The 23,022-nt window shown below is 42.9% G+C and overlaps 1 protein-coding gene across 1 annotated transcript in view; it reads right to left on the reverse strand.

The window, feature by feature from the left end:
• The window catches only part of DNAH7 (dynein axonemal heavy chain 7), a 249,669-nt gene that overhangs the window by 20,358 nt on the left and 206,289 nt on the right, over positions 1 to 23,022 (reverse strand). Inside the window, exons 55-60 of the mRNA XM_046018191.1 lie at positions 16,906 to 17,082; positions 14,618 to 14,779; positions 12,553 to 12,753; positions 7,896 to 8,057; positions 2,811 to 2,996; positions 734 to 871 (exon numbers count right to left, since the gene is read on the reverse strand). Coding sequence (XP_045874147.1) covers positions 734 to 871; positions 2,811 to 2,996; positions 7,896 to 8,057; positions 12,553 to 12,753; positions 14,618 to 14,779; positions 16,906 to 17,082 — 1,026 coding nt within the window. The remainder of the gene's footprint in view (positions 1 to 733; positions 872 to 2,810; positions 2,997 to 7,895; positions 8,058 to 12,552; positions 12,754 to 14,617; positions 14,780 to 16,905; positions 17,083 to 23,022) is intronic.

Consider the following 23,022-nt stretch of genomic DNA (forward strand, 5'->3'; position numbering starts at 1 on the left):
ACACATTTATGCACACACACACACACACACACACAGGAATATTCCTCAACCATCAAAAAGAATGAAATCTTGCCATTTGCCATGTCGTAGATGAAGCTATAGGGTTTTATGGTAAGTGAAATAAGTCGGTCAGAGAAAGATAATACCATATGATTTCGCTCATATGTGGCATTTATGAAACAATATGGATGAACTTAGGGAAGGAAAAATAAAATAAGATTAAAACAGACAGGGAGGCAACCCATAAGAAACTCTTAACCATAGAGAACAAACGAAGGGTTGCTGGAGGGCAGTGGGGGATGGGCTAGATGAGTGATGGGGATTAAGGAGGGCACTTGTGACAAGCACTGGGTGGTACGTTTAAGTGATGAATCACTAAATTCTACTCCTAAAGCCAACACTAACGATACGTTACCTAACCAGAATTGAAGTAAAAACTTGGAAGAAAAAGAAAATACAATGCACTTGAACGTGGTTTCTGTAAGAAAGGCGAAATGGAACTCCTAGCAGCTGAATGATACTCGAAGATTCTTTCCAAATCAAAAGGCTGATGGGGAAAAGAAAAAGCCAACCCAAACCATATGCTCATATACTTCATGTTTAAATTCATATCTAAGGTACATGGGAATTTTCATCTTTTCCTTAAAATGGTTCTCCGCTGGAACAGAGGGCCCACGCTGCCTGGGCGGACTCCCTTCCAGCCGCAGGAGCTCGTTGCTACTCGAGCGCATACCTGGGTGAGGAGAATGTTATCAAACAGCAGTTGAGTTTCTGACTGATCTTTAGTGATGTCGGCGTTGGAGTTCATCCCAAAGATTTCTGGTGCAGGGTTCAGCGGCAGAGTCTTTGTGTACTCGATGTAGCTCTTGTGCTGCAAAGAGAGTGACAGAGTCAGGAGGTTAGAAATCAATTATCCTGTGGAACTTTCTCTCTGAGAAGAGAAAGTTTCCAATACTCGAGTTACTGAGTGGATGAGCCTGTGGAACTGGACACCCAATGCTTTCATTTTCTTTCAACCTGGTCCAAAGTTAAAAAAAAAAAAAAAAAAAGGAAACATTTAGGAAGAAAAAAATAAAATGTCCCATTAGACTGGAATGGATTTTAAAAGGGAGAGAGGCCTATCCCAGCCACCTTATTTAGAAAATATCTTCTGGAGAAAATTTTTCTGTGCCACGTGTACTGATGATTGTTCTTCATTGACTGCCATAAAAATATTCTTTTTCGGGGCGCCTGGGTGGCTCAGTGGGTTAAAGCCTCTGCCTTCAGCTCAGGTCATGATCCTAGGGTCCTGGGATCGAGCCCCACATCGGGCTCTCTGCTCCGCGGGGAGCCTGCTTCCTCCTCTCTCTCTGCCTGCCTCTCTGCCTAGCTGTGATTTCTCTCTGTCAAATAAATAAAATATTAAAAAAAATATTCTTTTTCTCTTTACTCTGATTTTTCTATTTCTTCTTGTGATAAATCCATGTAATTCAGAAAACTGAACATTGCCCACATGCTTATTACCCTGAGATAATCACCATTAACATTTCTTCTTCTGCATACGCACACACATCTTGCATTTTATTTACATGACTTCGGTCAGAATTGCAAACCTTTCTTCAGGCTCACACAGTCACCAACACTTACAGACACATATGGTGGATGGGGGTGGGGGACTGGTCACTGACGGTTTCTCGAAATGGGTCATGTTACTTACACCTGACTTCATCTTGCCTTTTTCTCACGTGAAATCCTGATACCCCTGGTTCCACATGTGGGCCTCATCCACTTGTCTAGTGATCGAGGATCTGGGACGGATCTTCTCTTCATCCCTATTGACATCTGCTCTCCGCTAGCACTAATCCTAATGGGCAACGTGGTTATGGTATGTGCCTCGGATGCACGTGGTCAGGCTTAACTTTCAATACATGCCCTTTGACTTTTTGGAATAAAATGAGAACAATTCAATTGTCCTGGCAGTCCCTAGGCGCCTACCGTGTGATCATGTGAAGGCAGATACCACATCTTCCACTAGGCAGACCTGGAAAAAGGAGCAGAAGGAAATGGACTCTTGGCAGTAGATGGTTCTGTAACTTTCTTCCCTTTTCTATCTGTGTGGCCTTGGGCAAGTCACTCAACTTCCGTCAACCCGCTTTCTCATTTGTAAAAAGGGCCGAGTAATAATACGATGTTAATCTGATGCTCTAGTGAGATAATTACTGTACTGCTTTGTAAATAAGTAAGCATGATCTAGATATTAACTATTCTTGTTAATACCATTTTGTAACCCTTCTCGTGTATATTTCCATTTTAACTGGGCACAATGTCTTTTTACCAAAGGGACAAATTCATGACGATAGAATTTCAGGTCACTAAGAAAGATCTTCTTTTTTTTTTTTTTAACTTTTTCCTTTTTTTTTTTTTTCATTTTATTTATTTTTTCAGTGTAACAGTATTCATTCTTTTTGCACAACACCCAGTGCTCCATGCAAAACGTGCCCTCCCCATTACCCACCACCTGTTCCCCCAACCTCCCACCCCTGACCCTTCAAAACCCTCAGGTTGTTTTTCAGAGTCCATAGTCCCTTATGGTTCGCCTCCCCTCCCCAATGTGAGATCTTCTTAGGCGAGTGGCGTTTCTGAAATTCCTCACATTACGGCAAACAGCAAACCACTGCTTACACGTGCAAGAGGTTTGTTTCAAGAAGGCTGGAACAAGCACACAAGATGGTTAACCCAAAAAATGAGGCCTCTGGGGGAAAAACAATCACCATTTTATCAGAGGACTTTCAGGTTTTACTGCTTTTCGTTTTTTTGAAGGGCGTACTTACATCACCAGAAGGAGGAGCGAAATAGATGCCGCTTGAGTCGAATTTGTAGCTTGGGTTTTGGACTAATTCTTTGTTGAAGAATTTGTTCAGAATGCTGTGCAGCGTGCGCCGGTCCCAGTCATCGGTCACGCGGCCTCCGTAGTTGCACTCCCCTGTCATGTACCGCAGAGCTTCGTACGGCAATTCCTAGAACCCAGAGTTCGAGTCACCCCACCAGCGGAGAGTTTCCAGCAGCGTGCAGTCACGCAGAGCTGTGTTTCCTGGCCGCTCCTATTATTAAACTGCTTACAAAAATTTGCATTAAACACATTCAGGACAGAATTCATCTGTTAACCTGGCCCTCGCTCACTGTTCAAGCAACACGAACAGACCACCTGCTATGTGCCAGACACAGAATGAGTGAGACTAGAATCCCATCCTTGAAACACTGACCTTGCTGACTGCCATTTAAAACAAATCCAATATAATTCAGAGGTAATTAGGATAAATTTCCTGCAGTTTTTATATCCCTCTGGGTTTGACAATTGGAATAGAGGCAATTTTGCATATAATTTTTTACTAAAGCTCAGATAATAAAATATCTTTTACCGTTTTATGAAATACTCTTTTAAACTAGTTTAATAATTTAAGAAACAAAACAGAGGAACATGGGGGAAGGGGAAAAAACTGAGAGAGGGAAGCAAACCATAAGAGACTCTTAACAGAGAACAAACTGGGGGTTAATACAGGGAGGAAGGTGGGGGATGGGCTAGACAGGAAGTAGGATTAAGGGGGCACTTGGGGTGAGAACCGGATGTTATATGTAAGGGATGAACTCTGAAACCAATATTACATTATATGTTTACTAACTAGAATTTTAAAGCTTGAAACAAAAAAACATTTTAAAAACTATCTTCTAATATTAAACCCTTCAGTCACTCCTAATTTACTGCTGTTAAATTGTTTCATTAAATATACATTTCTTAAAATTTCTAATGATTCTTTGATTCCTGAAAAGGAAACTACTATGTCAAAGATAAAAGAATTTATAAAAAGCAATTGATTAATATCACTAAGCTACTTTTTCTTTTCTTTTTTTTTTTTTTTTTAAGAAGGCCCCATGCCCAGCATGGAACTGAATGTGGGGCTTGAACTCACACTCTGAGATCAAGACTGAGCTGGAGATCAAGAGTTGGACACTTAACTGACTGAGCCACCCAGGTGGCCCACCAAATTGCTTTTCTGAAAGGCTATCGTAATTGTAGGAATCAGTTTTAAAATGTTTGCTAATTTGTTTGACCAAAGATAAGTAATATTGCATTAATTTGCTTTCTTAGTATATCAGTGGAGTTTATAGTTTTTTCATGTTTAATAACATGTGTTCTGTGAACTAGCCTTCTACCCATTTTTTTCAATTAAAGTTTTAATAACTTTATTATATATGTATTATAATATATACTATATGTTATGTATCATATATACTATATATACATGTATACATAAGCTGTTTTATACATTATCCTTTTTAATCAGATTTGTGGAAATATTTTTTCCTTTTAGTTTGCTTTTTTATTATATTCTCTGATATGAAGAATTTTTAAATGTTTATGAGCTCAAAATTATTAATTGTTCATATTGTAATTTGTTTTATCATCAGCATAAATACTTAAATATCCACCAGCAATTCGGACCATTCTATGTCTCATTGCTCTCAACGAAACTGAGTATTATCACTTAGGAGAAAAAAACGGACAGTTTAGATAAGCAATAACATTGTTTGACGCCAGGTACATTTTTAAATTTTTTAAAAAATAGATTTTTAAAATATTTTTTATTTTTAGTAATCTCTATACCCAGGGGAAATTTCCTGAATTAGGGGTTGGAAGTGATGAGCCTTGTTATTTGTTAGAACTAGAATAAAAGGCAGAGAATTTAGGAGAACTTGTGTCAGTGACAGTTTCTCCACAAAGTTTCTTCTCTGTGGAGAAACAAACAGAATCAGGACGAACTCCAGCATGTTTATGTTCTTCCAACTTCAGACGTGATGGGAGTTTGATCAGATGCGTGCACTGCGTGGACTTGCCTTGTTAACCTCATAAAAATGAAACATAGCAAGAAAACTCACTGGCAGAGTAGTAGGTAGTATATGAGGTAGACCAAAGGTGAACCAGCTGGCCTCTGGGAGGGCCTCCTGATGCAGAGGAAAGAGGAGAGGGGGATGTGTTTGATCACGTAAAAAGGGTTAAACCTGCCAACCTGCCGCAGAACTGATGGCAAGATGTTCTTCCTCTCAGCAGCTTGATCACAACCAGCCGGTCACACTGGGGAGTGCATTCTCCCAGGGGCCTAGGGATGCTGGCTGGGGCTACAGAAATCCTGGCAGCTTGCTGCTGGGCCCTCTGGGATGAAGGTTGAGACCACAGATGGAGGTAGTCCATCTCTGGAAGTCAGCAACTTGTATGCAAGTGTGTACACAAAGTCATTCCTTTTTGCATGGCTTATTAGCAAAAACTAAAAAGGAAATAGAATCCTAATAGTGAGCAAAGGGGGAATGCTGTGTAAGCAGCCATTAAGCAAAGATCTCTGTCTACTTTGGAAGTTGTCCACAATATATGCAGAATGAAAAAAGCAAGCTGAAAATGATTGTGTGAATTCGTATTCACACATTATGTTTTTCAGAAAAAAACTTGTATGTGTATTGTGCTTATGTATGTATGACTTATATGCATAGAGGAAAACTTCTGCACAGATATGTCCTAAGCTATGAAATTGGTTCCTTTGGAGTAAAAGTAGGGTGAGAGGGAGGGGTGGGCCTTAAACACACACACACAAACACACACACAAACACACACACACACCCCTACCAAAACAAGAAAAACAAAGCCATTGCCCATCTGCCAAGCAGATTATATCTATCTACTATTATTTTCTTTTCCAGCTTAATTTTTCCTATTTCCTTTCTTTAATCCAACAGGAATTACATAGTACAAATAATCTAACTCGTTTTTTTCTAATAGCAAATAATCAATAATTCTATCGTAATTTATTGAATATTTCTATCTCCTATTTACTTTATTTTTTCTTTTTATTTTTCCTCTGAATTCTAGTTCATTAACATATAGTGTAGTATTGGTTTCAGGAGTAGAATTTACTGATTCATCTCTTACATATAACACCCAGTGCTCATCACTGGGTAACACTGGGTGTTACATATAACACCCAGTACCCATCACCCATTTACTCTATCCCCTCCCTCATCGCCCCTCTGTCCTATTCATGTTAAATGCTGCAATTACAATGCCAAATCCTACACGTGGTATTGTTGCCATTCTTATTGAGAGCTTGAAGATCTTTCCACTCATCATGATTCATTCATAAGACAGACACTTATTGAGTCATCTACTCCTATACATTTTTCGGCACCAAGCATACAAGAGCAAACAAATCAAAATCACCATGTAGTCTAGTGGCTCATAATCTGATAGTCGCACCGAAGTTTGTCATTCCCAGAGTCAGACATGTATCAGCAGCTCTGTCAAGACTCCCCGAGGGAAGTGGGGCCAGGGCACCCATGTTTCTGGCAACTGAGCTCGAGAATGTTAGGGGAAGGGTAACAGAGATGATAGGCAAGTAGATCATAAAAGACCAAAAGTCTGGAATCGTCTCCTGCTTTCAACCGTGTTCACCTACAGCGATAAGGATTCTCAGCACAATGCTGGACAAGGGACTCGCAAGCCAAGTTGCACGTAGAAATGTGCCAAGAGGAGGCATACTTGGTCCTGAGTCTGAGATGGTTGTTCAAGAACTAATCCCCAAGGCAAACAAAGATGGGGCACAGGGAAAGGCACTTGAAGTAGAAGGAAAATGGTGAGGCTCAGAGATTCGAACAGCACATCCATGAGAGACAAGCAAGGGGATTGCGGCAGAGTGGCGCAGCAGTCCCCAGTCGTCTGCAGGAGATGCGCTCCAAGTTCCCCAGCGGATACCAGACACCACGGAGAGCTGGGCTGCCCATGTGTACCCGCCTAGGACACAGTTTATGAGTTCGGCACAGTAACAGGTTAACAACGATAACACAGTAACTAATAATGAAACAGAGCAACTTCAACAATCTACTGTCATAAAATGCAAGCGAGCGCGGTCTCTCTCCAAATACCTGACTGCATTGTACCCACGCTTCTTGCAATGACGCGAGAGGATAAAATGTCTCCGTGATGAGAGAAAGTGGGAGGAATGACATGGGCATTGGGACGGAGCGTTAGGTACTACCGACCTTCTGACCATAGGTCAGAAGGAAGAGCATCGGCTTCCAGACTGCACCTGACCGAAGATGACTGGAATTGAGGAAAGCAAAACCGAGGACGAGAGGGCCCTCCGGTATAGGACATGGGCTAGAGCGGGGGTGGGGTGGGGTGGGGGGGTGTTAGGGTGTGGCTCGGGAGGGATAAGGAATAACTGAGTGTCGGTGACTCCCAGATTTCTAGATCGAGGTTGCGTGGGAGTTCTATTACTTTGATGCAGGCAGAGACTTGAAAATGGGTCCTGGCAACAGAATTCCTTAAGCTAATCGTGCCTCATTCCGTTGTTTTCCCAAAATGTCCCCTACTCCTTGACCTGCTCTCCAGCCACTGACATTGGGTGGTCACCAACAGTCAATCCTTAGTTCTTTTCTCAGGCTACAAGGCCTTCCTTTTGAATTTCAGATGTTCTCGGGTCTCTCTTAACACTTTAACAAAGTAAATCTCTGGTTTGTGTTCACTTCCTTCCCTTGGGCTGTATTTTTCATTTCAGAGCCGGGTTGATTTATGGTCTTCTCAACGCCTTTCAAAATAAGTATAATACACTCCCTTCTTAGATTCCCACACATTTACGTGTCAAACATAAATGATAAAATATGGGTTCCTAACAGACAAACCAGTGTCCTAACCACCTACAATAGCAGTTACGATATCTTGTTAGAACAAAGTATTACCTAAGACGCTGTTGGGAGTTATTCATTACTCATTTTGTAAGAGTGGAAATTAATCGGAAGTCCCTGCTCACTATACAAACACAGTGTGATAAGGAGCAAAAGAAGTCATGTCCTTGCTGTGGTTTTTACGATACCTCATACTGGTTCAGGAACATGTGCAGCTGCTGTGCGCTGATTCTTAGGTCAGTCTCGTTGAACTCGTAAGGAATATTCCACCCCAGGGGTCCAAATTTCCGTCTCTCTTGTACCAAAGCATGAAAGAAACAGAGGCCGTAAAGTAATTTCTTGAATTCCTCCTGTAGTGAAAAGAAATGGCACCACATCATTTCCCTCCTAACGTTACCTTATACTTACCATTTTTTAAACTGAAAGTAATGATTTGTTTCAAATATATCCATCCCAAATACACCAACACAAAATTCACTATTTTTACAGGCTACTTAGGCAAAAATAGTTCATTCATACACATGTTCAGTAGACACGCATAACTACGGATACCAGGTTTTTAGAAACACAGAGAGCTTGTCTGTTTAGTGTTACCTTATAGGATGTTGGAGGTTCCAACCGAAGCGTAAAGAGGCAAGAAGAATGAATTTCATTGTGTGGTTCCAGACCACCATGGAGAAATTTCAGAGGAGACAGTTTAAACCAATTTAGCAGCTCTCCAGGAAGGACTTTTGGATTAAAACTTTACAGCCTCATGACTTTCCACGTTACTCTTAGGTAATCAGAAGTCTTCCAGTTAGTGTGAATGGCAAAGCCAGCCTTGAATCAGAAATCAGAACGTATGATGCGCCCTCCACAAGAATGCTATAAAGTGGTCAAAACAGAGGTTGAGAGAGGATTTCTGAATATTTCCTTGGCAATGTGCTGGGAGCCCTCTGGCCCCCATCCCCCAGGGAGAAAGAAGCATGCGGTGCATCTTCTTAGACCAAGCCAGTGAGAAGGAATCAATGGGGGCAGTCAGAGAGCTGAGGCACATTCTCTGCAGCTAGGATAGAGGGAAAAGTACAAAACTTATGCCTGAAAGAGCGGAGCCCTGTGAGGCTGCAGGGTAACTGACTGGGCGAGGGAAATCAGAGTCCCACTCCCGTGGTGGGCCAAGCCGGCGTGGATCCCAAGGAGCAGATGGGGAGTTGGGTTAAGAAAGTCAGCCAAGGGTGCCCCCGGCTGGCTCGTTCTGTTAAGTGTCTGAAACTTGATTTCCCTTCAGGTCATGATCTCAGGGTTTGCAATTGAGCCCTGCATTGGGACCAGGGCTGGATGTGGAGCCTGCTTAAATTCTCTCTCTCTCTCACTTTCTCCCCTTCCTCTTTCTCTATTAAGAAAAAAAAAAAAAAAAAAAAAAGAAAGAAAGAGGAAAAAGAAAGTCAGCCAGGGGTAATTTGAAACATCTCTTGGTCACGAGGACTCATATCTTGGGCTGAGAAAATCCCTACAGGGAGAGCCCGTATGAAGTGAATGGTAAGAACCCACAGCCGACGGGGGTCCGGAGCGGTCAGCCGAAGGAGGGACATGCCGGGGGTAACAGAGTCACAGACAGAGGAGTCCAGAAGGGGAGCCAAGGAGAACCCATGAGAAGAGTCACAAGAGAAAAATTCAGCTTTAAACCTCTGTCAAGTCCAGAGAGCCCCAAGCAATGGCAGCCCGGGCCCAGAATGTGCGTTCCACCTGCTCCGGGGCTTGTGCAGCGAGGCTGAGCAGCCGTCTGCCAGTGGGTCACAGAGAGGAGGACGCCGACTCTGTCCTGTTCTCCCAACAGCACGAAGCCCACTGACCACAAGTCCTAGCGAAGCTCCTGGAGAATCAAAGCCTACATTCTACATAGAAGCTAAGTATAATGAACATATACTACACGGCACTTTCTGATTTCTGAATCAAGGCTGGCTTCGCCCGTTAAAATGACCACAGGTCATGTCACTATGTGACAGTAACCAGAAAAGCCATGATGTTACCCAAAGGTTTATCCAAGGGCAGGTGAAAATGTCCCCTGTGGACTAAACTGAAAGGGGGAGTGGAGACAAAACAAAATAGCATCAGTTTAACCGAAGAGCTGGGAGGAAGCAAGGTGACATGTGCTCCGTGGGTTTGGGGACTATTTTCCTTCATTTCATTTCGTTTCGTTTCATTTCCAAGCAGGCTCCACATCGAGTGTGGAGCTTGAACTCAGAACCCGGAGATGGACACCACAGTTGAAATCAAGAGTGGGACACTTAACCGACTGAGCCACCCAGGCGCCCCTAGAACTATTTTATATACGTTACAGAACAGAGCAAATCAGTAAAAGCGCCGATGATGTGAGAGCCCGGTGCCCAGTGTAGAAGAAGCGACCTGCACATACGGAATGAGGGAAAGAAAGAAAGAGCCCTGGGCGGTCGGGTGGAAGTCGGATGTCCCGTTACAAATCATCACCTCTGAAGGGTGGGAATGAGTCTGTACGTGTGCATGTACTTGTCTTAGGCACGTGTCGGTGTGTGTGTGTCTGTATGTATGTGTATGTGCGTGAGCACATGCATGTATTTCCAAGTTTTCTCCCCTGGAAGGACCAAGAGCCAAAAACAAGGCAGTAGTACTGAGCTCATCTAGAACCCAGATCTAGGTCTCTAGAACAAGGACTCCACAGAAGACGTTGGTTCTGTGGCTGCTTCCAGGGTTGAATGACAGAAAAGCCTGCAGCACCTTATGCTGAAAAGTAAGAAGGCTAAGCAACATGATAACAACAACAACAGCAGCAGCAACAACAACAACAATAATAGTAATAAATGATGGGACCTAGTGCAGAGGGGCCAGCTTGAAGGTGCTCTGCTGACCAAACTGGGGACAATTTGAGCCAAAGACATAAGGATGGTAATGACCTGTAGATCACTGGGAGAAAAAGCAAGGAATTTGTGAGTCCGTACCAACAACACATAAGTAAACGGGGAGGGGGGCTGTTGCAATTGAGAGCGGCACGTGTCAAATACAGATGGCGCTAGAGTTGGAAATTTCACAGGAAATGACTGCACCAGGCAATTTTCACTGACGCTAAAATTGGGCCCGGGTTTCAAGCCATCGGCGGGGCTTGAAAATGTGTCCCCAGAGACCTATGATTAGTTGCAAGGGCAAAGCTGTCACTACACACTGAAGAGATCAGTTGCCACTTTCTCTGGGTGATCAAAATTCGTATCAGCAGTGAGGGATACAGGGATACCGTGTACCTCCCGATGGGACAGTCTGAGGACACAATTTCACCAATGTCCTATTTTGGCTAAAAGTATGTAACTTGAATCTAATTGTGAAGACATATCTGACAAGTGCCAAATGAGAAATGTTCTGTTAAAAAAAAAAAAGGAGATGAATTCTTCAGAAAGGTCCATGTCCTCAAAGCCAAAGAAAGGCGGAGGCAATGTTCCAGATTAAAGGAAGCGAAGAGACATGACAACTAAAGGTCATTCTAACCCTAAACCAACCTGCAGTGAGCAGGGAAGGTGCCCTAAAGGACATGACTGAGTCAACGGACAAATATGGGACACAGGAACCTAGACAGTGTGTCCTTGCCAAATCCACTAAACCAAGAACGATACCACGGTAAGATAATAATCGCTATTCTTAAGAAATAGACCTCGAAGTATTTACTTAGGGGCGAAGGGTCGTGACATATCTACGTTACCCACCAAAGCTATGTATTAACAGGAGGTGAGTTGGGGTGAAGGGCACAGGAATGTTCTTCATACTAGTTTTATACTCGCCACTTCTCTGTAAGTTTTAAATTCTTTCCCAATAAGAAGTCAAAACGACAAGGATGATGTACTCTTTTGGCTTTTGAGGAGACTGGGCTTTTGGATTCAATTGTGTTTCGTAAATGCCCAGATTCCCAGGATGGGTGACTTCCACGGAGAGACCTTCGGATCGAGAAGAAAGGAGTGAAATGTTGCCAAAGGGCTTCTGTCCAGCCTACCACATGCGGACACGCCCTCACCACCTACCTGAGCGTAACCCACTCTCTCTGGACCTAATCAGTGCCAAAGCAGACAGCGGGTCTTAGAAGCGCAGGACGGGTTTGGACTTAGGTTAAAACGTAGGTGACTGCTCTCTTTCAGTACCTAAGACTTTCGTTTAATGAAAGTCCTTCTTTATTTTTAACGTTTTCTTTTGATGTGTGCTGAAAACATATCCCGATATCAAAAGGGTGAGCTGTTTAATGGCAAAAACTTACCAAGGTTCGTAACCCCTCTTAAAAAGAAACTCTTCCATTTTTAATTATGGTAAAACGCTGTGAAACCATTTTAGGTCACAGACATTCACACACAGAATTCTAATCATGAAAGCAGTGGGTGGTTTCCCTGCTTGCCTGGGAACACTAGAAAAGACCCTTATGAGTCCCATCAATCAAGGAGTAAAATCATTTTGGCTCTCATTATAGTTATATGGAGGAAATATTTTTATGTTTTAATTTAAAGATACGGCTCCAAATAGCAGAGGGCGCAGTTAATATCCTGAAACAAGATTCTCCAGCCTTGCAGATTCGTACTGGGAATGGCTTACAGCTGACTTTCTAAATAGAAAGCTACATTATTAATGACACCCCAGAAGAACTCAGCTGAGCAGAAATGAGGCTGGTGGTAAAATTAAAATAAAATATTAATACAATTGACTTCAGCATAGTCAATAATCAGTAATCAAAACCAACGGCACTGCGGGGCAGGAGGCCTATTTAATTTATAGTTTTATCCAGCCACACACATCCGTGATCACCAGGGGCCACTTGGAGCCTTCGCAGGGCTGAGGTAACAAGACTTAGCCATTACTAACAGGCTTTTTGCAGCTGCCAAAGAACTCTGGGTCGGAGATCGGGTCCATGAGGTATGATCGAATGATATTAGCTCGTAAACCTTTCGGTGCTTCATTGGTCATTTTCACACCATTCTGCAGGACAGACACGGGGAAGTTTGGTGATGGGTAACTTGTCAGCCAAATGCGGAAATCTGGATGTGTGGATTCTGGGCTTAACTCCTGCAAAAAAGGAAATTAGACATGAATGGGTACGTAAAATCCAAGGGAAATCTCCAGATCGTATGCGCACGGGATGGCTTGGAGTGGGAGGAGGCATGTCTACAAAAGAGAACCCTACTGCTGCAGTTGAAGGCACGGGTCTTAAAACTGGGTTCTGCCCCCGAAACAACATTCTTCTTTGAGAAGGCCCAGAGTGTTGCCATGCTTCTCGATAAATTTAAATCATAGGACTATACAGGTCACGAAGGTATTACAGAATTTAGAGCTGGCCACAGTAGAGACTAAGACATTCCAAAAAAAAAAAAACTCATATCTTAACTGATGGTGCTGAAATATTTATAGCTATAATTCTCTGCCCGAGAGCCAGATTAAGAATAATCCATTCTTCTCGCTATAGCCGGGTTGTGAGAATGAGAAACATAAGTCAATAGTAAACCAAGCAGAGATGAAAAGAAGAAAGAGAGAGCATTTTGAAAGGTGAAGCATTAAAACACATCACTATGAGCTATATTTTCTTCAGGGGATATTCAGGTCTGCGCTAGGGAGGATAACAGAGTACCCACTTAGCACTGTCTCGAAGGCTGTATAGGCAGGAGGGATTATCACAGGCCCTTTCTCCTCTTCCTGGCCAGTCCCACTCCCTATTTCTACTTCCCTCAATTGTCCATGTCAGTAATCTCTCTCTCTCTCTTTCTCTCTCTTTTTAATTTCAATTCTTCATCAGTAAAGCTCTTCTTGAGCACTCATGTGGTGAAGGGACAAGAGTGAGTTAGGAAGGACACAAATGTTTCTCCTTTCTTGGTTACCATAGTGGAGAGCGAGGGCACGGTGTTTCTCTCCTACAAGACGCCCTATGGTGGGTGACTTAAACAACATGACTCGTGGGAATTAGGGCCTAAGTGTGCCATCCGTTAGGATGGAGAGCTCTTCTCTCCTATATGACCCTCCAATGGGTATCTATGACACAGTTCAACAGGTCATGAGAATGGCCTAGAGATGGGGGAGCCATGAGAAAATAGGCACAAATATAAAACCTTTAACATCACACCTGAAGGATGGGAAGATGTTCGTAAGGCAAATAATAGAATTGTTTTTCAGACAGAAATAATGTTATGATGACCTATATTCTTTTTCTTTCTAATTTATTTATTTGAGAGAGAGGGAGAGAGAGTGAGCAGGGGAAGGGGCAGCGTGAGAGGGAGAGAGACTCTCAAGCAGATTCCCTGCTGAGTGCGGAGCACAACGTGGGGCTCCACCTCACGACCCCGAGGTCATGTCCTGAGCCCAAACTAAGAGTCAGATGCTTGCTTAGCCGACTGAGCCACCCAGGCACCCCGTGATGGCCTTTATTCTTGAAAAAGTGTGCTATACCAATGAAGCAAAAGACGTTCAAATGGCGAGAGCATAGAAGTCATAGAAGAGGATAGCAAAGGTCAACAGGAAGCGTGCTGTCAGCCATGATGAGGCTTTCAACTTTGCCTTGCCTGCAAAGGAAAAGTTTTAAGCAGTGAAGCAATATCATACTAATTCAGGAAATAGGTGCGGATTGTCTCTCTGGGCCAGGCACAATTGAAGGTACTGGAGATAGAGCAGAGAACAAAACAAAGTCACTGTTCCAGCTCTCCTCCGTATTTCCAGCTCACTGCAAGAGTCCTTGTCCCTGTTGAGAGGGACTGGGCAAGGGCTGACTGTGTGATTTCCCCTGGTGCCCCAGCCCCCATGTGAGCCCATCTGTCCTGTAATCCAGCCATGCCACCAGCCTGCAGCCCTCCAAGCCAGAGGACGGGCATGGAGTTGGATGGCATGCACGTCACTGGTTATGAGGAGGGAATAAAATCTAATACAAATAAACTTGCATTTTTACCTCGCAAACTTTCTCGAGGGTTGGCATCCAAGAGGTGGCAAGGTGACAATTCTGAAGAACAACCCATGTTCCTTCTTTGATAGCTTTTTCTATCATCCTCATGGCTATGGGCCCTTGGCCTTGACCAAGAGATAGAGAGCTAAGTTTTGATCCCCCATATCCCTGTGTACAAGGATAGTAAAGATGTTATTTGACAACACATTTTTAAAGAAGAATCACTAGTATTTTTATAAGAACAGTTAACATTAAGTATATTAAAATTTAATTATGCAGCATCCCTCAAAGGTCTAAACGTATGCAGCCCTACAACATTCGTACTGATTAAGAATCTTATAAACACTCAGATCAAAGGTAAGTCAGTTCATGTTGGCAACAGTCATGGTAATAACTGGAAAATTCTGTAGGGTCTTTGATTGTTGGGATAGGGAGAAGCAAAAAATTAAGAGCACCTTAAACATGAGGAGACGTGAGATGAAAGGACCTGGCTGTCATGTAGCTTCTCCTAAAATCCAGAGCCCAGAAGAAAACTATGAACAGACAGATGAACTTGTCCTGTTTCCTCCAGATCTTTGAATAATAATATTTTAGTTAATTTGGCTATTGAGTAAAGTTCAGAGAAAAAAAATTAACTCCCAATTCCCATTTCAAAGTTTTTTTTTAAAGAATTCTGTGGGAATGTTTGCCTGGAATGCATTTCTACCGTAGTCTGAGTCATCTGCAGCCTGTGGAAACAGTGTCTGTGACTCCCTGGGCTCTTTTTTCGTAGCGCACTCCTCCTCGGAAGGCCTCTTTGGAAGAGGCCGCAGTGCCAGAGTAGGGTCTCAGGCTCTCTGAACATCCACAGCTCGTCAACACTAGCAGGTAGGAGCATCAGAAAACAAAACAGCCAGATACTACTGTTTCTGGAGAAAGGGGGGGTGGCAGGTGAAGACGATGCACTGAGCAGTCCTACGCAGGGGTCGGAGGGTAAACACGTTGTACCACGAGGAAAGGAAAATGGAGAGGAGCTAGGAAGATCTCGAAGGGTCAGAAAGGTCATGTGACGTGGAGAGGGTGAATCCCACCTAAAATGAATTCTAGCTTCCGGGCCACTGCCACGCCGGTGCTTCCCACGCTTGCTTTTCCTGGCCTTTTCGCAGCAGCCCCTAACTGCTGCCCTGTTTCCGCTTTGCACCACTCAAATAAATTCTCCTCACTCCAGCCAGGATGAGCTTTATAAGCTATAGGTCAGAGCACTCACTTTGTTGCTTAAAACCCTACCCCATAATCCCACTGTATTCGAGGCCTTCAGTGTAGCCTGTGAAGGCCCTACCTGACGTGGGCCCTCGGTGTACGGTCTCAGCCCCCCCTCCTATAGTCGTGTCAGCCACGGTCCAGCCCGTCTTTAACCAGCAGGAAGTGCCGTGTTCCTCTATCACTCCCCAAGTATCTGAGAATTATACCCAATGAAAAAAGCACAGAGTATTACAATAAATTGGCCTAATAAAGGGTATTTTAACCACTTAGCTCTGTGAACTTAAAGAAGCCACTCGACCTCTCCATGCTTTAGCGTCCCTCTCTATAAAATGGAGATGCCATTATTGACCTCATAGGACTGCTTTAAGAATTAAAAGACAGGTGTGCTTAACAAGGTCTAGCAAAATTAACAGTATATATAAAGCACAATCAAAGCAGTGGTGATGGTTTTAGAAATGTCAGTATTACTTCCCGTAAAATGTTACTTTGATTAGACCAAAAGGGGGAAAAAATCAACTCAAAAATGTCCAGTCACCTGTTTATGAAGATTTTCTTATTCTAGGCTGAATGATCTAAGAAAACTTACAGTACATTCATTTGAATAATTTTTAAAGCCTTGAAATATAAGTATTAGAATGTATTCTAACCTGTAATGCATGATTGTCCTGGAAAGTCAAGAAGGTTCCTCTTTAGAGACTGGGAGAAGGGGTAGGATCGGGGAAGGTTATCCCCAGGGTCGCTGTTCAGGCTTAAATTTATGAAATCAATCCGGGCTCTTGCGCTGATACCACAGTGTCACAGAGCAACTCTGTCTCCCCAAAATAAAAGTGAGAGCCCCCCAAGCCAAGTTCTAGTTTTCGTGACTTGTGTCAGTGTTGCCGTCTAAATATCACTTTCTTGAGACTGTCACCTTCTGGACCCCCGAGTCTTTCAAGACCTAAGGGAGTGAACAATTTTTACCTTCCCTCCCCCAACTTAGGATAAGCAAGTTTGGTTTTTAAAAAATTCAGCTGGAAAATACTTTACTTATTCACTCATCTATTTTAAGGTACCTGGTCATCGGCAAATTTTAGAAGGGCAGCCATGGGATCTGCTCCAGGAGAGAGCACAAAAATCAGTGGCGAACAGGAGTTACTATCTCCAAATGCCTTGGACAAATCAAAGGGGGGTGGCTCAATGAATGTGCGCCCCAATCTGTTGATGATAAATTCTTGCAGCATTGGAATAACCTAGAGAGGGATGAGAATATATTTGAAAGAATAGTCAAAACTGTTTACAAATTTAAAAGTTTAGGTTCAAAGATATTTTAAAACAAAGGACTACATTAGCTTAGTTATTTGTTAATGTTGGCAGAGGGTCAAAGACATCACTTACATAAATGTATTTTAGATAGAAAAAAAAGAAAATTATTTAAATAATAAGAGATGAGTAGTTAGTGACACAGAATTCAAAGGCATTCTTCTTCCCTTCAAAGGGCGTTCAGCACATAGTGGAGGAAGACAATAAGAAGCCTTAACTCTTTACTTAAGTTTAAAATACTGTGTTCTAAAAGTCCTCAAGTCAGAAGTAGAAATTTGAGAGTGATTTATACAGTACTATACCGTCAAGAAAGAATCGAAGTAGCTGGGAAAAGAAACAGAAAGAAAGCAAAAAGAAAGGCACTCCGAAAAAGAAGCAAGTTATACTCCTGAGAAATACTTAAAAGTCTATGGTGGAAAGTTCCTGACAACACACCTGTGTGCTCTCAGCGATCATGTGAGCGAATGAGGAGAACTCTGCGGTGTGGAGCCCCTCCCTAGTATTCATCGTGAAAATGGAATTTTGTTCATCAATGCAGCTGACGTATAGCCTCCAATACCCCCTTCCCTCTTTTTTTCTCTCTCTCTTTTTAAAGGATTTATTTGTGAGAAATAGAGAAAGAACGAGAGAGAGAGAGCGGGGGTAGAGGGAGAGAATCTCAAGCAGATGCCCCACTGAATGTGGAGCCCGATGTAGGGCTTGATCTCACCACCCCGAGATCATGACTGGAGCTGAAACCCAGGGTCTGATGCCTAAGCAACTGAGCCATCCAGGTGTCCCTGTCCTTCCCTCTTTCTAATGAAGGTTCTACACCTTTTCTCTCTGGACAATGGCTCCAAGCTAATCATGACTCAGATGTGAGCCAGACAAGCGATATAGACAGATTTAACCAACCAGCATCCCTATATCTAGCTTAATAGATCATGTAGACAACATATCCCAGGAAGAGGAGTAATGGACTAGCAGGAACCCAAAGAATTTTTCGAATCACTCTAACTGGCTCCCTGCTCATACTCAAGATGGCCTCATATTTGCGCACAACACTCCGAATGAGGTCGTCAATCCCACCGGCCGGCACCTTTCCTGAACTTGCAGCAAATTGCAAGAGCAGTTTCCAAACACCAAGTAGCTCAAAAAGTGGGTTTCCTCTGGAAAAAAGTCATGAGTATTTCCAGCCTCTGTGTATTCTCCCCAACGCCAATTCATACAAGATTTGTGAGTCAAAATCACGGACCGATCACAATGCCTGAAACAGCGTCAATCTTAATGTGTGTGAGTGTGTGTGCCAGAGGGTGTGAGGCTGGGGGCTGGGAGACCCTGGAGGAGTATCCAGACTCACATCAGATGTTTAAATCCCTCCCTGGCATTTCTCTAGGTCCGTTCGAGCACAGAAAATGCACAGAAGAATAACAGGTATGTGACCACTGTGTTGGCAAGGACCTGCCTCATTCGTGACTCCTAAGTTCTTTGCACACGATAAACATATACTGGACACCGAATGGATAGAAACTCGGGATGCCTCTTTTTGTGAAGGTGAGATTCTAATTATAGAAATTCTCAACAAAGTCATGGCATAATAATTCGCCTGTACCAGAAGTTTCATTCTACATAAGTTATTTCATGTTTCAGGTATTTTGAATGCACAGATGTCAAGCTTATTGCAGGAAACTAAAACTATCCTCTCTATCCTGGCCTTGTCTTTGCCTTTCTCCTTATTTTTCCCCCACAGCTGGTCTATTTTCACTATATTAAAAAACAACAGCAACTACCAGAAGAAAAGGAAACTCTCCCCACCCCTCACCATCTCTTCCCAAGGCTGACTTGGGAATTAGAGTTTTACAAGCAAAGGCACAAGGCTTTTAAGTGCACGGTTTTCCTTCCAGTAAGCTTGAGTTGTAAGCGTCTCCTCTCTTTCGTGAGTGGTTCAAGCTGCTGTCGGCCACTGTGCACATGCAGGCCTGGCTGGAGGACCAAGTTAGGGGTGCACACGTGGGGGGTGCGGGCAGAGCAAACAAATGTCGGTGCGGTGCTGTTCATTTTAACCTGAGCAAGACTTACTTGCTCCCAAGACCGAACCGTAACTCCTGAGGTAAATTAAGCTGTGCTTCTAATCAGTTTGCGAGGCAATAGAATTGGGTTTGCTTCTGCAATCTGATTATGCTGGCATTAGGCCTGTAAAATGAAATCTGTCAGTAGCAAAAATTACGGACTAATTTAAGCCGCCATCTTCCCAACGGCAGGAAAGAAGTTGGTGGGCCTCCACTTGTGGTTTTCTGTGTATTGCAAATTCCTGGCGGATTTATCTGAGGTCAGAGAAACATATTCCCTTATATTTGACAAGTTTCTTATTGAAAGCTGATTAATTGGCTTTCTGTTGATCGTTCGGAAGGAGAGAATGGGAGCCAGAAAACTCTTCATTTTGTAAATGGGCCCAAAACACTGCACACCGCAGTATTTATTCCCGTTATGTTTCTTTTATCAATAAAGCACATAAAATACTAAATTCTATACAAAAGTGTGAGCCCATCTCATTTTTCCTTGTGGTGATTTACAGAGAATCTTTTATATTTTTCCAAACTAGAGCATTGGAGAACCTGGGGTATAGCTTCTTCCCACTGGGTGGAATTCGTTTTGAGGCCAGAGCAGGGAAAGGAAACAAAAAACCTGTGCTGCTACATAATTTCTACTGTGAACTAGAGACGGAGCGACTGCTGACCTCCCTGGTGGATAGACAGAGCATCTCACGACTTAGAGATTGCCAGGAAATGAACATCTACAGAGCAGCAGCCCAAACAGTGGCCTCCGAGAGCCCCGCTCCTTTCTCCGGCATGCTGATGCATGTTACTTTGGAAAACCGTTCTTTTAAAAGTTTAGTAGCCCCTATATTCCTTTCAAATAAAGACAGATTCCAAAACCCACAATTTCCCACTAGAACTCGGAGTACTTAGTAACAGCGTGATTGACAAGTTTGCGGTTGCTAGAAACAGAAGACCATACTAACAATTCTTTCTCTTTTAAGGATTATAGGTGTGATCGCATAGATAACGGTCATTAATTACTTAGGTTAATTTGATTTATGCTCTAATAGCAAACATTTCCAGATCTCAGTGACTTAATGCAACAAAAAGTTTCTTTCTCTTCCCTGCAAAGTCCTGTGCATGGGCAGGCATGGGTCCCGGCCTGCTGACGGCACTGAAATATGAAATGTGATTCCACAATGCTGATGGTGGGGGGAGTGCCCCGGAGAGTCTCAGGCTGGAGGTTAATTGCTTCTGCCCTGACACTTCTCACGTTTTTTTTTTTTTTTAATATTTTATTAATTTGACAGAGAGAAATCACAACTAGGCAGAGAGGCAGGCAGAGAGAGAAGAGGAAGCAGGCTCCCCACGGAGTAGAGAGCCCGATGCGGGGCTTGATCCCAGGACCCCGGGATCACGACCTGAGCCCAAGGCAGAGGCTTTAACCCACTGAGCCACCCAGGCGCCCCCACTTCTCACGTTTTATGGTCAGAGCCCTTCACCCCGTGTGTGCAAGGGAGGAGAACCAGAAATATCAGCGAATAGCATTAATGTCTACACTTATCCACCTACCCCAGGAAAACTCTAAAGGAGATATGGAAACACAGAGGGCAAAGTTATAAAACGGGGGGCCAAAATATTGGACAGAGTAGCTATGTAAAGTATAAAACTATAAATTTCACCTAAGTTGATTTAAAAACAAAAAAACAGGGGTGCCTGCATGGCTCAGTTGGTTAAGTGTCTGTTTTTAGCTCAGGTCATGATCTCAGGGTCCTGGGATCAAGTCCCGCATCGGGCTCTCTGCTCAGCGGGGAGCCTGCTTCCCCCCTACTTCTGCCTGTCCCCCTCCTCCTGCTGATGCACGAATGCGCGCTCTCTCTCATCTACATAAAATCTTTAAAAGAAAGTTAGTAGAAATAAAAACTAAATAAAACCGAAAACATACAAACAAAACTGCCCCAGCGTGACGATCTAACTCCTCATCTCCTTCAGATACACTCTAAAAAGAGAATGAATCAAGAAAGTTATATTTGATCTTTTAGCTCAGTGTATTTTCAGATTACAATGTCAATTTTTTAAAAACATAAAACTGGGGAAAAGATATTTATAGGTGAAGGCTGCAATAAACTTAACATAAAACATGAACAGGAGCTTCTTTGTTTTTTTCAGACAGTGAGGGGAGAAGTCGGTGGTACATGCAGAGTTGTTTTAGTGGAATGGTCTATAGAGCTTAGAAAACGAAGTAAAAGTCTTTGAAAATTTTAACAAAGGGTTTTAAATGAGGAAGCTGCATTAGGCAAGAGTGTGAAATATTTCATATTCTTCCATATTTAATATTTTCAGGGAAAACTTCTGAGGATTAATACTAAAGTTTCCGTGGCAATTCGTTTTTTAAAAGTGCTACCGAGGCAGAGAATGTTTCATTAGTTTAAATTATGATTCCTAAACAGTTGTGACTACTTCCAACACCTAAGAGCCGGGTAGCGTTATGACTGTCTTTCTTTTTTTTTATGATTTTATTTATTTAATTGTCAGAGAGAGAGAGAGAGCACAAGTAGGGGGAGCGGCAGACAGAGGGAGAAGCAGGCTCCCCAGCTGAGCAAGGAGCCCGATGTGGGACTCGATCGCTGAGCTGAAGGCAAATGCTTAACCGACTAGGCCTCACAATCATCCCAGCATTGTGACTTTCATAGGTCGCAGGCACCTTGTACGTCCCTTTCCCCATGAAAAAATATCAAAAATTATATTTTGCCATTGTTTTGCTACAATTACAAGCTTAATACAGGTTGGGTTACATTTTCCGTTTTTAAACAGATTTAAAACATTTTCATTAACACCCAGAAGAATCATGGGCTCCAGGCACGATGCCTCATGGATACTTGGGTCCTGGCGAAGAACCCAGAGACCGGCCAAGCCAGAACTGCCTGTGTTCGCTGAGCCGACCGCGGCCGACAGAGGAAACAGTGCCTCTGCCCCACCTGCCACTGACGCATGTAAAAACTTTAAAAAATAAATTGCTTTCACCACCTGAGTTCTGGTTTTTTGTTGTCAGGATGGAATTACTGCCTTACATGCCCTAGAAACTCCCAGTTGTGAATACAGTAAGTTTTGATATCATGATGTATTACTTTTCCTTGAGTCGTAACAGAGGGCAATTAGGATGTTTTCTCGATTTTTTCTCAACATACCTAATATCTACATTTTTTCAGAGTATATGGATATCTCTGTGGATGTCTTTATACTTAGATGAATAGTTTGCTTTTTTTTTTAATAGAGTAAATAACGCAAATGCGACTGTCACTGAGTACTGAAATTTGCTGACATGACAGGTCAGCCGATTCATTGGTTCTACATCATTTAAAGAAATTAAAACGAACAGTATTGACATTTTCCTTTGTAGTCAGCAGTGAGGAATGTCTTAAAGATGATATTCCACTAGCTTTCCACGGGCCAACAAAGAACTCCATATAAAGACAGCATTTGAAAGGCAGAAATTCTTCTCTATCTGCTTGGTGCGAACACCAACACCGCTGACCAGTATCATCAAACTAATGAGAATGAGAATGAGATTACAGGGTGCCTGGGTGGCTCAGTGGGTTAAAGCCTCTGCCTTCTGCTCAGGTCATGATCACAGGGTCCTGGGATCGAGCCCCGCATCGGACTCTCTGCTCTGCAGGAAGCCTGCTTCCTCCTCTGTCTCTGCCTGCCTCTCTGCCTAGTTGTGATTTCTCTCTGTCAAATAAATAAAATATTTTAAAAAAAAAGAATGAGATTACAGCATGTAAGAGAAGTGGACTGTCAGCAATTGGGGAAGCATACATTAAAGGAAGAATCATAAAATACACAAAACTA

The sequence above is a fragment of the Meles meles genome, chromosome 9 (assembly GCF_922984935.1).
Source record: "Meles meles chromosome 9, mMelMel3.1 paternal haplotype, whole genome shotgun sequence".
Taxonomy (NCBI): domain Eukaryota; kingdom Metazoa; phylum Chordata; class Mammalia; order Carnivora; family Mustelidae; genus Meles; species Meles meles.